At 44.8% G+C, this 16,018-nt stretch overlaps 1 protein-coding gene across 1 annotated transcript in view; it reads right to left on the bottom strand.

Annotated features, from left to right (window-relative positions):
• Positions 1-8,423, bottom strand: part of EML4 (EMAP like 4) — a 165,956-nt gene extending 157,533 nt beyond the window's left edge. The window contains exon 1 of the mRNA XM_054194564.1: positions 8,090-8,423. Coding sequence (XP_054050539.1) covers positions 8,090-8,114 — 25 coding nt within the window. The 5' untranslated portion in view covers positions 8,115-8,423. The remainder of the gene's footprint in view (positions 1-8,089) is intronic.
• Positions 8,424-16,018: the final 7,595 nt, after the last annotated feature.

The raw sequence follows: 16,018 nt of genomic DNA, 5'->3' as shown, positions 1-16,018 counted from the left end.
CCACACGACACACACAACAGGAAACCTCTTAAGCAAACGGCGTGATCTTCTTCTGACCCTGAATAAGGGGAAGGAAACAAACCGCAGCCCACCCTACTGCTGCTCATTTGTACAGCGACGGGCGCAACGCTCGTCAGAGCCCCCACGTAAAAGCAACGCTTTTCTTTTGTTCTCAAGAGAGGAAAGAAAAATATATACCATACAGTAAACCGTAAGCAATCTAATAGTTCTACCATTCATTTTATGTATATCTGGGAATGTTAATTCAGCTACGCTTGCGAATGCCTGCTTACCTCAGCAGCTGACTGAACTTACGCATTTTAAAACAATTTCTATTGCCCTTATGTCGTAATTTCATTAAAAACCATGAAAAGTGGTGAAATCATTACCTCTTGTGTTTGGACAGCAAATATAAATTTCTCTTGTTAATAGCCATTTTCTTGCTTTTGTGTCCTCAACTCAGAATAAAGAAATCCTACTCTTTTGTCTTTAAAATTATGAAGTTCTCATGAAAAAGCATTTTCATTTACTTTAACTAAACCACATTTCTAGGCCTAACTAATTTACAGCGTCCCTTTAGGGAGCCAAATCTGGGGCTTAGAAGCATTTGTGACTTTAATTTATCCACTGGGTTTCAAACTCCCAATTTTCCCAGAGGATTATGAAAGCCTGCCAATTTAGCATGATGCATTAAAACTGTTTACACAAGTCCAAAATACATTCAAACATAAACCAGTTTGGTTTCAGCCCCACTCTCCCACCCTTGTTTTGGGTTTTTGGGGGGTTTTTTTGTTTGTTTGTTTTTGGGTTTTTTTTTAGCCCAAAGAAACTGGCAGAAGAAGTGGGAACCAGCTCCAGGCTGGAGCGCTGCTTTCACAGCAACAAGCTGAGTTTCAGTGAAACAAGAGAGAACCAGGCAAGAAACAACAGTGAGAGTATTTTTCTTTAATTTAATACAACATCTGAAATCCAAGGTACAAACCTCTCCAAAATATATCCTAACTGTTTATAGAGCATGGCTATGTTGCTTCCATCTCTTGTCCTTCCATTGCATTTTTATTATGCCTAAGAGGCACTCACATGCATAAGCAGCTCCAGAAGGCTAAGAAAAACATATTTAAATACAAGAAGCAAGCTTACTTCTACAATAAGACATATTTGCACTCAAAATTATCTTGCCTAAAAGCTGCAAGAGCATGCAATCCACATCATTAGATGGGTCTGAAAGGCAGTGTAGACTATCACCAAAGGAAGAAACTGGATTCTCCAACACTTGCTGAAAAAATAAATAATTGTCCTTCCCAATGAACACCACTGTCATGCAAAGTAGAGCAGTAGAGACACTAAAAAAGCCAAGAGAGTAGTCGGGAAACCAACAGTTAAAGAACATCAAGACACAGCTATATTTAGTAAACAAGTTAGACTGAAACTATTGAGGATGAGTAGAAGAGGCAACCCACTGAGAGGCAAAACAATCAAAAAAACTAATTAAAAAAAACCCTAGTTCATCCAACCCAGTAAGAAGTCTTAGGGCAGAAAGCTTAGGAAGAATATTGTAATACTCACTGATGGCACGTAGCATGAATACTTACAACATAGAGAAAAAAAAAAAATAAATACAAGTAAGAAGCAAAGGGGAGCAGGAAGGAGGAGAAACAAAAACCAGGAAGAAAAAAAAAAAAGAGCAAAACCAGAAGAGAAAAACATTTCACATGTTCCAAGATTTAGCAATAAACTCAGGCCTTTAATGTGTCTGGTGTCTCTCTTCACATCCCACCCCTCCAGCAGCACCACCCATTTACTGCCACTGACTGGATTATCAACTCCGACTGCAAGCTTGCCCACGAACACAACCTTTGCAAGTCTCAGTGCACATATGTGTGTTTCCTAAAGACAACTCAAAACTCTCAGAAGAGCTTGCACATCACCGTGTGATGTTTCCAGCTATCCATCCTCCAGCACCCAATGAAAGAAAACCCCAGAAAACCAAAATTCTGCATCCATTTCAACAAGCAGATGAAAGAAAAAAAAAAAAGGCTAACGATTCCTCTTTAAACTGTTGGTGCCTGTGCTCACTTGTTTACAGAGAGGAAAAACAAGGTGAGCAGTGGCTCCACCTGAGCTCATAAGTAACTGTGGGAAGATTTCTTGAAAAGGAAGTTAGTGAAGCTTATAAAAAGTTGTTTATCAGGTGATTCTCATCTCCTAAACAGAAGAATGCCCCTACTAGAAACGCTCAACACCAGCAGGAGCAGAGAGACTTACACTGTCATCATACATGCTACGTGCTACAAAATTAATTACCCTCTAACACCCTTCCTATTACATTATGTGTGGGTAAAACAGGGAACAACATTCTTGCCCTTCAAACCATATTCATTAAGGATGAGATTTAGCAAGGACCTAAAGAGAGAAGGGAAAAAGTAAACCTCAATAATTGATAGAAACTACACCAAGAAGGGAAGCAGCTCCTCTGAAGAGCAAGGAGTGACATACAGATCTCCCTGTACATTACTAACAGCACAATTAGCAGCATAACGCTGCTTACAAAACAAAACAATGCTTCGGAGGATTTGTAAGAGCACTGCTCTTGACCAATTTTTTCCCCTCTTGCATCCCTCATGATATAAAGCACAGAGAAAAAAAAACCTTTCAGAGCAGGTTCTTCAGGCAAGAGAAAATCCTGTCAGATAACCGTACCAACCATATCAAAAACATTCAGTTAAAGAGTATGAAAAACACACTGTGAGGCCAAAAACTCCTCTCAGCATCCCAGGCATTAAAAGCCTTTCTAAAGGAGAGAGAAGAGAGTCTTTCGAATAGAGACTCCTGTGTTTGGAATTCTGTTTCTTTTTTGTTTTCAAAAGCGAGAGCGTTACTCACAACCAGGCCAAATATTGCCAATCGCTCTGTGAAAAAAAAAAAAAAAAAAAAAAAAAAAAGAAGATTGTTTTTTCAACACGAGATCCTTTGCTTCCCAGCTGGCTACAGAGCACAGGGTTCCTCCTCGCTGCCCATTAACTAAAGCCCCATTTAGGAAAAGGTGGGCCACCGCGGGAGTTTCTACAGCAAACAGCCTGCCTTCCTCGCTGCTGCAGTTTAATCACCCCTGGCACCAGCCAAGGCCATCCTTCTCCGGCACGACAGACTGACGTCCTGCCAAAGTTTTTTTTATTTTTCAGAAGACAAGCACACTGACAATGGCACACAGTGATCCCACGAACACAGCCCCATGGATTCGGCTGAGCTCGCTGTCGCTATGAGCAATTGCACTGCGGCACCACAGTCACTTCTGCAGTCTAGACGGGCAACTGTAAAACTTCATTTTCTAGCCCAAATAAGTGACAAATACCCCAATGTGCTCTAGCCAGTCATTCCACTTGCTCATTTTTCTCAGTACTGAACCCAGCCAGAGATGAATCATGATGCACGCAGGCTCCCTAGGCTGAGAGCACTGGCCACCACACGATCTTCTCTGCTCGAGCTCTCCTGACCCTTCCAGCATCCCTGCCGGCCCATCACTGGGGGCTTCAGAGAAGAATTACCGGGTTTTTAGCAAAGCCACGGGTTCAACAGACTCTGTTGGCTCCTCAAACACAGAACGGCAGCACAAATCATCACGCTGCCTCAGTAGTTATGCCATGCAGATCTGCCATACCTATGGAACAGGAGTGTTCTCCAGCAACTTCTATACGACACCCAGTATAACAAATGGCGAAAAAAAATTAGGAAATGACCTACACGCCACCCCTCCACTAAATAGCTGGTACATATACTGCAGTTAGCAGCAGTACATATACAGTGACAGAACAATACATAGATCCTACATAAAATGAAAAAAGTGAATCTTTCCTATTATTTCTCCACTTCTCCCTCCAATAGCATCAGCAGCAGGGTAAAACGTTGGCCTGCACTGAGTCATTACAGCTCTCCTTTGCCTTCTATTTCTCTGGGAAAAAAAATGCATAAGCTCAACTATTCTTTCTTTTAAAAAAAAAAATAATTAAATTATTCTGCTTGCCTGAGACTTCAAGAGAGGACTGATTTTTAATTTCTCTGTGAAAATATTTTCAGTCATAGAGAATTTTTCAGTAAAGATTACTTCTAAGCTTCAGGGCAACCGGCACAGCTGCACAAAAAACATGGTTAGAACTCAGTTGAGACTTCATTTATTTTTATGAGTTACTCTTCTGCCACAGACCTCATCGCTGGAGAGAGTCCTACTGAAATGCTTTATACCATGTTGTTATCATACGCTGGTGACAAACTTGGAAATGGCTGTAGTCATTTTTTAACATAATCTGATGAATGCTTCCATATCTTTGTTTACAATGAGTTATTGTTACAGAGCTCAATTAGCAGAAGCTTTCTCAGAAGGGAAAACAATGCAACAGCTAACAGCAATGGAAAACTGTCCACCAAATAGCACCCCGCATCAGCCCCAGGGAGCTGGTCGTGGCTTACTCTTCATCAGTCTAAATCTAGCAGGATCAGAAAGATCTCATACCTTAGCCAGTTAACCCTACAAAAAGTAAGAAAGAGAAATGAATGGCTTAAAAGGTGCCAGAGAGAAGTGACACAGTGACAAATGCTTCGCGTTAAAGACAGCACTCTGAGACACCTTCCTGCTGGAGGTTGGCTTCAGCTGCACCAGAAAGTTACATTTTAAGCCCAAGAAAGGCATCACCCTCCATGCTGCAGCAGTTTCACAACACAGCAAAGCCAACTACACAGTGCCACCACGTCCCACCTACCCTCAGCTCCTACCACTTCCTTCCCACCACCCATCGGGCTTCTGCTCTCCAACAAGGCAATTAGGCAGAAACCCACCAAAACAGTTGGGGCGAGCAGAAAGGCCATAAATGAATGTAATCCATGGTGATATGTAAAAGTTAAAATTATTGTTGGCAAAATGGTCAGCCTTCTACACTCCTGCAAGCCTCTCCGCTAGGCTTCTCTGAACCAGCCCACCACAGACTCACAGGCACCGGTGTGAGGGTGGATGAGATGCAAGGCAGTAGTTTGCAGCACAAAGAGCATTTTTTTTTTTTTTCTGGTAGAACTCTCTTGCTTGATTTTTCTGGTGGTATTAACAGCGCTTTCTTTCCCCTGAAGATGCTGCCTTCGGGTTGTTTTGCTCAGGACCCTAGGACGCGAGAGAACTTGGCAGAGCCAGAGCCAGACACCCATGCTGTGCTCCTGTCTCGGCACGGGCGGGAGGCAGAAGCCCAAGGGCTGGGTCCAAGTTCCCGGACTTCTTGTTCCCATTCAGAAGCACATTCTTTCACTTCAAGGGATGCATCTGAAAAAGCAGATGGCCAAAACCCATTGAGCCCTCCAACAACCGTCGCATTGGAAATGCTCAGATGTAAGGTATGACTGTCCTACTTGAGACAATGAACAGGATTCGATAACCACTTTGCTACTGGTGATATTCAAAAGGTACTGAAGCCCCAGTAAATGTGAAATGGCTCAGTGTTTTATCAAAAGAGTAAATCAATACCCATTTCAGCTGTGCAACTCATAATACATAGATTTATTTTTTTTTTTACTTTATGCAGCAATTGTATACTCTTAAGTAGAGTGCTACATAAGCATTTACTAAACCAATAACCAAAACAATTTTCTAAATGACATATAAAATGGTTTCTTTCATCTGTTTATTCTCATAAAAATTTCAACATCGAAGCCAAAAGAAAGCAGCTGCGTAAAGTATTTTCAACTGCAAGAGACATGTAAGAAGGTATTTCTGCCTGTGCTGGAGGGCACAATCTGTAATAACATTTTGCCTTCCAGATAATGACAGGAGGCATTAAAAGGACAACTTGCTCTTTAATAAGCTCGCTTGACTGGTTAAGCACGCACATACATAGATAGCAGTTTTGCCAACAATAATTTTAATTAATTTTTACATTTCATTCTAAATTACATTAATTTATGGCCTTCCTAAAAGACATTTAGCGGACAGCTAATTAAATTCAAGCCATTAAATTTTAATTAGAGATGTTTAAAAAAAAAAATCTCAGAACAATTCACACATCTTTGTGAACACTACATGCTCATTAGCAGCTAAAGCAACCAACAAGTGATTACAAATACAGGGAAGGACTAAGCAGCATGATTCAAACCTGAAAACAAGGAAGTCACATACAGTTTCATGCTTCAAAGCTAAAGATTCTGGGAATGCCCTCTCCTCAGCCCAGGTCCAGAAATCCACTGTGCATCAGTGCTTGCCATAAAAGCAAAACCAAAGGCCAACTAACAGTGAATATCATGATATACAGTTTAAAATGTTGAGCTAAGCTTAATCCTCATTAAATTCTAATATAAATCACAGTGCCTTCCTGACCAAACAGTGAAACAAATTAAAGGTCCAGCTGGAGCCTCCCTTAATAAGGCAAGTGGGATGCTCTGAGGAGCCACCACCGCTCCAGCCCAGGGCAAGGTGCTGGGCCACCCAGCCAGCCCGCCCCATGGCTCCACCAGCAGCCTGCACACGGGAAAAATGCTTCATTATGTCAAAATAATTGTGGGGGCTTTTTTTCCCCCCACTTACAACACAAAACAGTTATTTCTAAATATCGACCTCAGCGGGGCCAGTGCTGCATGAGTTAAAAGCCATATCGGTGCCCTTTGATATGGTGATCAGTTCCACAACTGGGTAAAGGAGTTCATAAATATTAACGACGGCACATTTGCATATGTCACCCACGGGCACAATCTTCCCTCTGAAAACCGGGAACCCGTACAGTTCCTCCGTGGGTCGCTTTCTGATCGCCAGATACAAAATGACCATGGAAGTTACTTGAGCAAGGCGAGTGTATCAGGCAAAGAGCCAAACTACCGAAGTGTACTCTTAATTACGGTGCGCCAGTTTGGTTTGGATGGGTGCCCAAGACGCCCCAGTTGACATTTCAAAAACCTGAAAGGTTAGGATCACGCTCAGAAGTGTTCAAATGAGTCGATTTTTCCGAAAAAAAAAAAAATATAAAAAAAATCGACAACTATTCACTGTGATTACAGATTTCACGGGAGGGCTGTAAAAGTGAATTAATCTGATTTTCAGAGGCACGGAGTTATTCTCCCACAAAAGATGGGGTGAGCTCCACCACGACACGCCTGCACCAGATGCAGCAGCAGCGCAGGTAAGGCACCACACGTCATGTCACCGCGAAGCGAGCGGTCAGACCTACGTCACCCTTATAATTTGCAGGAAAAAGAAGAAGAAGAAGAAAAAAAAAAAAAAGGAACGCACACGCTTTATAATTCTTACATCTGGACGCATTTCCAGCTCACGTTTTCAATCAGGACGACTTCACGCTACACTCAGTCTGTCCCCCAAGTCATTCAGAAAGCGGGTGAAGTGTTTTCTCTTAAAGAAACGTGTGACAATTTGCCGCAGCCCCATCAGACCCGAAGACGCAGCCCGTCCGTTTTTCTGGGCATATTTGGATAGTTTTGGCTCACGCCACCGCTCCGGGCGGAGGGGACCGGCGCCGGGGGACCCGGGAGGGCTCCGCGGGGGCACGGAGGGATGCGCGGACACCGGGAAGGCGCGGGGTGTGCGTGTGTCTCCACCATCACCACCGACGCCAACTTTTCAAGGCGTGCGAGCGAGCAAAAGGCCGGGACGAAAAATAAAATAATAACATTTAAAAAAAAAATTAAGAAAACCCAGAAAAATTTAAAAACCCCAACGACAGCCCCAACCCAAGCAACTAACTCTGGGGCAGCGCAAGCCGGCGGCGAGGGAAGAACAAAGGAGGCAAGTGCAGCCGGAGCCTCTCGCAACAGATGGTTTGAAGCTGACCAGATTTCGCGCTGGCATCCCCTCCCTCCGCTCCCTCCCCTCCGCTCCCGCCACCGCACGGGCGGTGTTTGCCCGCCCCGGCCCCGCGTCCCCCCCGCCTCCCCGGGCCGGTCCCCGCCGCCCGCCGCGCTCCGCGCAGCCCCAGCCGGCGGGGCCGCCTCCCCCCACCGGCCGCAGGTGCTCGCCCCCGGCCCGGCGGCAGGGCGGGCGGCTGCCGGCAAGGCTGGCCCCGTCCCGTCCCGTCCCGCCCTCTCCCTCACGCTTCCCGCCGCCGCTCACCCAAACTCCCGGCGAAACCGTCCATTTTGTGCGTGGTGCGGTGCGGTGCGGTGATGGGGGGGTGAGGCCGGTGCCGCAGACCGAGGCGAAGCCGCCGTCGCCGGCCGGGACAGGTTCATTCACCGGCGGAGCGGCGGCGCCGCAGCCCGGCGCTCATGAGCCGCCCCGGGGCAGCGGCTCCGGCGGCTCCCCGCGCTCGGCGGCGGGAGGCGGCTCCGGCGGCTCCTCCTCCTCCTGCTGCTGCTGCTACGGCGGGTCCGGCGGCGGCGCTGCCCCGCTCCGTCCCTGCACCGCGACCCCAGCACGGCAGCAAGTGCCGAGCTCCTCCCGCCGCCGCCAGCGCCGCCCCAGCGCCCCGTGCTGTCGTGCTTCCGACTCCGCCCGCCCTGGCAGCCGCCGCTTCCCCTGCGGGCGGGACGCGGGCGGACCCGGCCCCCGCCGGCAGGCGGACCCCGAGACGCCTCCGGTCTGCGGCTCCCGCCGCCCCGGCAGAGTGCCGGCGGCTGCGGCTCGCCCGCCGGGCCTGCGCCGGGGAGGGGAGGCGGTGGGCCGCAGCCTTCGGCTGGGGGCAACAGTGGGGGGCAGGCCCCAGTCTCTGCCAGCACGCCTTGTCCAGGATAAGCCGTTTAACAGCTCGATTTACCTCCAGAGGCGCACGCTGTCGGGCAGTTTGATAATTGGGCAATGTCATGTAATGATGCCAGCAACAAAAACAGAGATTTCCCGGGATTAATCTGAAAGCGTTCGTTCAAACTAGTTCAGGGAAGTTTTTTCTCACTGGATGTTAAGCCCCTGGAACCTCCCATTTCACATATATATAGCTGTAAAGCTGTGTCTAGGCGATCTCTCCCTCCACTTCCAGCCTCCCAGCTGTCTCCCACAACTTCCAGCCCTGCGCTTGGTGACGAGGGAGAACAGAAAGTAGAACCAGAAATTCAAGTCAGCCATGCCGCGTACCATCTAATCGCTTGGCCAAGAGCGTTTTCGTACGTCAAGCAACACCCTCGAGTCGTGCGCTGTGTTGCTTTCTCCTCGGTCAGGGAAAGCTCCGTACCCATTGCAACATCCTGTTTTGCTACCAGTGTTTTCCTTTAACGCGCTCAAGTGCTAGTGCTGCGGTCAGTCCTAACAGAGAAATGGATAATTGCCTCCTGAGCACCTCCCTGGCACTTGCAGCCATGTCCTCTAATGACAGCCTGCAGATGTTGTTGAACAGGACTGGGGAGAAGCCTGGCACTGGAGAACCCCACAGACCTGCAGTGGCAGCACCACACATTTCCCCAGTGCCTTCCATGCACTTAGACAGAAAACGTCCTTATCTTGGGTTTATTTTATATTGCAGATCAGCAAGAGGTTTATGCTTGCTCCTACTAGAGGAAAACACGTTGACATTTTTCATCAAAACCTAATCTCCACCAGATTTTCCAGCAAGTTTTACTGAGCAGCTGCCACCGCAGTGAATTGGAGTGTGGCTGCCTGCAAACTACATAAATAATCCGCCTTCATACATCCTGTAGTCTCGTCATAAGAGATGCCTTTCAGTTGATCAGCTATAAATGGGACATCATTAGCCACTCAGTTTCTTGGTTCTTATTCTTTCTGGTCTTAATTACTAGCAGGTATTAGACTTCCTACCTGCTCAGGGGGTCTGTTGCTGTAGAACAGCTCTACGAACCATACTACCATGGTCGTTCAGCCATGGCAAAAGAGTGCTGCAGTCACTCCAGCAAAAAGTCCCTCAAAAATGCTTTGTTCTATGAACAAAAGCAAGAACAAGGCACTAGAGCTCCAGTCCCGTCTCCCCACCCCCCATTTATTACCTGCAGCAGGCCACGTTTTCAACGTGCTTAAAGCATTAGGAGTATGGAGAAAGAAATCTCCTCTAGCTAGGAAAAGTGTGTCCAGGGAATTCAGAGCCTGTGGACAGTTTTCTTCAGAAAAGGGGCCCTTTACATAAGGCTCTGCCTCGGAGGAAAGTCTTCAGGTGGGACTGGTGTGCTTCAGTATTTTGTTAAACCAAAAAAAAAAAACGCCAACCAAACCAAGAGCATGCCCAGCTGCCTTCTTCAGCTCTCAGCCCGACCATCCTTCAGAGACACCAGGGAGTGAGTTGTTGCAAACATCCCGAGGTTTGTAAATAAAGAAGCGTTGCCTCTATTTTATAGACTGGAAACTGAGGCACAAAGGTGAAGACAACAGCATGGATCCTTATCTAGGTGTGCAATTCCTACTGAAATCATCTGGGAGCATGAATTAATACCTTTGATAATCTGGGTCCTGCAGTGCTTGCACAAAAGTACATAAAAAGTTTAAGAGCTGCAAAGAAAGCTCATTCTGCATAATCTTATCTTAAACCCAAGGTGAGTATGGTACTCGAGTACTGTGGAACCCCCAAACTTTGGTTCCAACATTTTAAAAATAAAGCTGTATCACTGCAGAGTTAAGGAACTGCACAAAACTAAGGAATTGAGAAAGCAAGGAAGTTTACCTCTGTGTGACTCGTTAATTGGGAATTTCTGAAGAGCAAACACTATGCAGAACTTAACAAAACACGGCAAACTCCAGCTTCTAAATTCTTATGTTAACTTCTTCACTCTAAGCCAGGTTCTGAATACTACCTAAATTTAGGTGGGGTTTTGACTGGAGTGCTTATTTATTTATTGGTTGTATTTATGGTGTAGACAACAGATGTAATTGTGGTATAGCCAATATACAAGCAGAGTTTTAGCAAAAAAGTCTGCAGTAAATACATCTACAGGTGTGTGTTTATGCCCTTCAACAATTCTACTTGGCTGTTGGGCAGAATAACTTACAATTAAAGCAAAAAATACTTTTGTTTATGTAGGTTTCAGACAGGTACTGGCAAATTACTTAATATAGCCTGTAGACTGATAAACAGTATGACTGTTCCAGGTGCAAACCCTAAGGACAAGGTGATTTCTTACCTCTGGTATAGTACCTGGTGCTTAACCTGGGGGAAGGGGGAGTTGTATAGTGCTTTAAGGGGTGTAACTTCTGTTCCTTAGCTGGCAACGATTCAAAAACATGAACCAAAGAGCTGTTACAAAGTTTTAACAAACTCAGTGATTGTCTCCTTTTAGTTTATGTTTTGATGCTGAAGAAAGATTACATTATTCAGGGTTGGAGTAAACATAGAATACCCCACCTCAACTTTCAAATCAGCTAAACATCCAGTGCTTTATTGCACATATAGATGGTGAATAGAGAAAAACAACCGCAATACCACAGGGCAGGAATTTTACATCAGTTCAACAGACTCACAGTTTCAGGAAATGCAATCCTTGTCATAGAATCATAGAATGGTTTGGGTTGGAACGGACCTTAAAGATCATCTGGTTCCAACCCCCCTGCCATGGGCAGGGACACCTCCCACTAGACCAGGCTGCTCAAAGCCCCATCCAGCCTGGGCTTGAACACTTCCAGGGATGGGGCATCCACAGCTTCTCTGGGCAGCCTGTTCCACTGCCTCACCACCCTCACAGCAAAGAATTTCTTCCTTGTCTGCAGCCTTCCCTCCCTCCGCAGCGCAGCCTGACCCTGTGCAAGTCCCACTGATGGTCCATGACTGGACCAGTGCTGGGGCAGGGCAAAGCCCACAGCATGCTGCTCAGGGTAGCTGGTGAGCAATGAGCCAGTGCCTCAGCTGCTGTAAATCAGTTTGGTCTTACAGACTTCACCCAACAAAGCTGACGTACCCCAGCTGAGGACCTGGACATACACATGGAGTCTCCTTCTTACCAGAAAGAAGCTGAAGAAAATGAGAACCATAGAAAGAGGTTGCCCTGAAATACACAGTGGAGGCTACACACATTCCAGAGATTTTTACCCAGCCCTTGAAGGAAATAGGCTATTTTTCCCCCATTGTTTCATTTCTCTGGCGCATTTTCCTCAGACTGCAGGTTTTTCAGCAGTACTTCTTGTAAGAATACCTTTGTTTGTTTGTTGTTTTGTTTTTTTTTTTTTAGTTGACATAGTTTGGCAACCTTCAGCCTGGGAATTGTTTATAACTTTTTGGTGTCTTGAATATAAATTATATTTAAGCATTTTTCCACGGAGGAAACATAAAAATGATTAACAACTGAAAATAAAATTGTTGAGATTCTTGTACGTGAAGTTGGGAGCCTGAACCTCTGAGCCACTTCATCTTCCCCATTAGAAAGAGGAATGTGCTTCCCACAGTACTCATCTCCTGTTACTTACAATGGTGTCTAGTTTCCTGGACCGAAATGGGAACATCTGAAAGAAATCTTCTCCCTCCTGCAGTTTTTCTGGTGCACCTCTTCAGGGTGAGCAGCAAGAGCCTGGATGCATGGCAAGGAGCAGCCTGGGAGCCCGAGCCCCAGCCCCACAGGTCTGGTCCTGCCTTTCCCCTGCTCCCACCGGCAAATCTGGGAATGGGGGGGAAGAGGTGGTGCTATTTGTAACCAGCTGTGCCCCACAGCTGGTGGTGTAATCAGGGTAGGGTCACTCCTGGTGCTGTGGTGGTGCTCGTTTGAGATGTTCCTTTGCAGGCATCTGGGGTTCTTTATGGTGCTTTGTTTTGAAGAGGAACAACTTTATTGGTTTGCCATAAGGCATGAGCTATTGTTAATCCTCCCAAGTGAGGCTCCAGTTATAAGAAGTTCCCAGGGGTCACTGATGTAAGGGAAAAAATTTGATGCCTGACCTAGAGGTAGATTAAATTACTCCTTCCTGATTTATAGAAGGTACTCCTCTTGCCTCCAACACAGAGTCTATGAACCTCTTCTCTCTGGGCTGGGATTTTGCCTCCCCGCTGAAGCAGCCTAAGGTTCAGTCCCTCTAAATTACCCAAGGGCATGAACCAGCACCTGTAAGTCTGAATGGGCTGGAAGGCACTAGGAGCCTTACCAGGGACTTGAGGAGAACTAGAGAGCTTCAATTAAAGCTTTTAATTATGTGTTCAACTAAAATATGACATAGGGTTTTCAAAATGGGTCTGAATTTTTTAAATGCTGTGTCTGTCATTAATTTTGATAAAGATGCTTAGCTGCTACTGTATAATACATGTTAGAGGTCAATCTTCTTGATATTGCTGTGTACTGCTTCTCAGGTTTTGTAAATTATTCCTAGAGGTCTCAGGTTAAGGCATACCTAAGTGTCTCTTGGTCTTCCTTCATTTTCACATAACGTAGGAACAGAAATTGTCTTCCCAAGCAAAAATATCAAAGTTTGCCAGAACGTTTCAAGTGTCTAAACTCTGGTTAGGTGGACTTTTTGTAGTAGGATGGATCACAGTCTTATTTCTGTAATGGTACTACTTTGTTCTTGATTAACATGAAAAAAACTCATAAAGAGTCAGGGTTGACTTTCGCGGCTATGTATAGCTGATCTTCAATTAACTTCTGCACATTTAGTTTTCCAGTTTATTGGAAATAGATTTTGATCACAGTTTGCAAAGTCATTCCCAAATGTTCAGAAGTGTCTTCATTTAATATGATTAATATAAATTACTGACAGTTAGGAAAAAAAAAAGATTTTAAGGATACTAATGATTTGTGAGGGCCTCCATAATGAAGACTCAATAGAGGTGGTTTTATTTTGAGCAAGCACTGAGCATACACTTCCTGAAAAATCAAGCTTACAGTTTGCTGCTTTTTATTGATTATCCCCAAACTGCAATTCCAAGCCATTAATGAAAGTTTGGCAAGAACTGCGTAATTTCCTGGGGTCCTCATTAAATGCATATTTTGGTTCAAGTGTAGAACCTGCAAAACCTTGTTAGCTTAAACTAAATTTCACATCACTGCATTAATGTGTTTAGAAAATGGCAGTCTCCTAGAAATGGGACTACCAAGTAAGAGAAAAATAGCAGAGCTTTAGTGCTAATTCGTTCACCAGCCCTGGTGGGGAATGAACAGATTCAGCGTGATTCCTAAGCATTTGAAAATTGGCAGAATTTGAGCAGAGATAGTTGAAACTCTCTGTGCACATTTATTTAATTATTTTTCTCATGAGGGGAAAGGCTTAGTGTTTTAACTAGAGAGCAGGTTAAAAAAATCTGACTCAGAAACTTTGTTGATATCGCGCTTGTATTAAATGAGGAAATCTGAGAAACATTTCACAAAGCTGGAAAAATAGAATCTTATCTTCCTTCATCTCTCCCTAATGGATAAGTGGTCTGGTTTGTCATACCAAAGAGCACACTCAGTTGTTTTCTCAAATTAGTGAGCTCCTCATGAAATTCATACCTTGGTCCAAACCCTATAAAAGTCTAATGTCTTACATAAGTGCTAAGTTAAGGATTTAGCTGAAGCATAAATTGGTGCATTGGCTTTGTATCAGCCATTTACATTAGGGTGCAGTTTATTCTCTGCCTCCGGAAAAAATGTGCTTCAGCTTGTACTCGGGAGCACTGCGAGCTTTGGAGCAATCCCTTTTCTGCTCTCCCTACTTAGAAAAAATAGGAAAGGGTAAAGCTAACACATCAATGTTAACTTGGGGTGCTAGCTAGTAAGTGTTAAAACTGCTGGAAGAGGAGCTGATTTTTAGACTGACAAGCTTATGGGGATTCCCACTTGGGGATAGAATAAATTAGCATTACATGTGGAATTTATATTTTTTTTTCCCCTGACTGTTAAAACGTCTCCTGTAGCTTTGCATTTTGTACAGATCATTATCCACGATAAGAAGCTGGTCCACACAATAGCCTGTGTGCCTGTGTATGTATCTGTAAATAAATACACTCATATAGATCCTTCTTCATCAATGCCGTTCACCCCTCTGTGCGATTCTGTTTAAGCTATTACTTCGCTTGAACCATTTGTCAGTGGAAGGAAGTGCCTGCAGAGAAGTGATACATTACTGTATAGTTTCTTGCTGTGAAGTGTTGATTTTAAAACAGGCTGGCAGTCTGCAGCCGACCCCCACAGTAAAAAGGAACAGACATGGTTTAGGAGGTTTTGTTTTTCTTTTGTCCTGTTGTTATGCCCAGTTTAAGGAATCTTTTATTGTCTTTCAGCTATGCCATACTCAGCAATAAATTTCTCTCTTATGTTTGGCCTTTCCCTCTCTGGGAGTTTGGGATTCTTTCCCGTTTCCATTTCTACATTTTTAAGCTGTGACAACCATCCTATTGCCTGGTTATTAGCTCGCAGGGCAGGTGTGCAATGTTTTCTTTTAGAAAGGATAGAGTTAGAACCCGAATTCAGTGAGCACAGCGATCATCCTCTGTTTTACAGACTGGGAACACCAACAAGGATGTTAATGTAAGACCATAGGCCGGAGAATGGAGACCAAAACCAGGTCAGCATAGGCTAAACTGAATTAAAGTGGGAAGAAACTCTATTCCGATTAAAAAATATTAATCCTGCAATAATATCTATATATAGATAACTTGGATTAAGGGCAAGCCTGCCCTCTGCATACCAGTAGCGCACAACTGAGCTTTTAGGCATCTTCCACGTCTACAGTAACAGACGTTTACTTTACTGCTCCGTGAGAAAATTTAGATCTAGGAAGGAGACTTCTGCCAGGTTCTTGGACACACACCGTTACTGCATTTGCAGGATGGATCCTACGGAAATGGTGTATCACTTGCAAAGTCTAATAAGATAGCTGATTGCATCTCTGCTGAATGAATAATATCAGGAGCATCACTATCAATCACGAAAATAAAAATTCTAATCTTGGTTTCTTAATGCTCATCAAAACATATATCTCAGTTTAGTATCTCCTGCTTTCAGAGGGCCATCAAATTCACATAGGTAGATAATGCGATGGGCATCACGGTTGATCTTTCTTTGGACCACATCCGTAAAGACTTGGAGATGAAGCTCCAAACGTGTCTTGCACCATGATTCCGGGATGTGGGTCCCCAACAACTGTAACCAGGGGAGTTAGATTTTCTGTAGTCAAAGGCAGTAGATTATTAACTTATTCATAATAAGG

The sequence above is a fragment of the Rissa tridactyla genome, chromosome 3 (assembly GCF_028500815.1).
Source record: "Rissa tridactyla isolate bRisTri1 chromosome 3, bRisTri1.patW.cur.20221130, whole genome shotgun sequence".
NCBI classification, from domain to species: Eukaryota; Metazoa; Chordata; class Aves; order Charadriiformes; family Laridae; genus Rissa; species Rissa tridactyla.
Note: the sequence above shows the minus strand (reverse complement) of the source record. Positions and strands in the feature narration are given on the sequence as shown.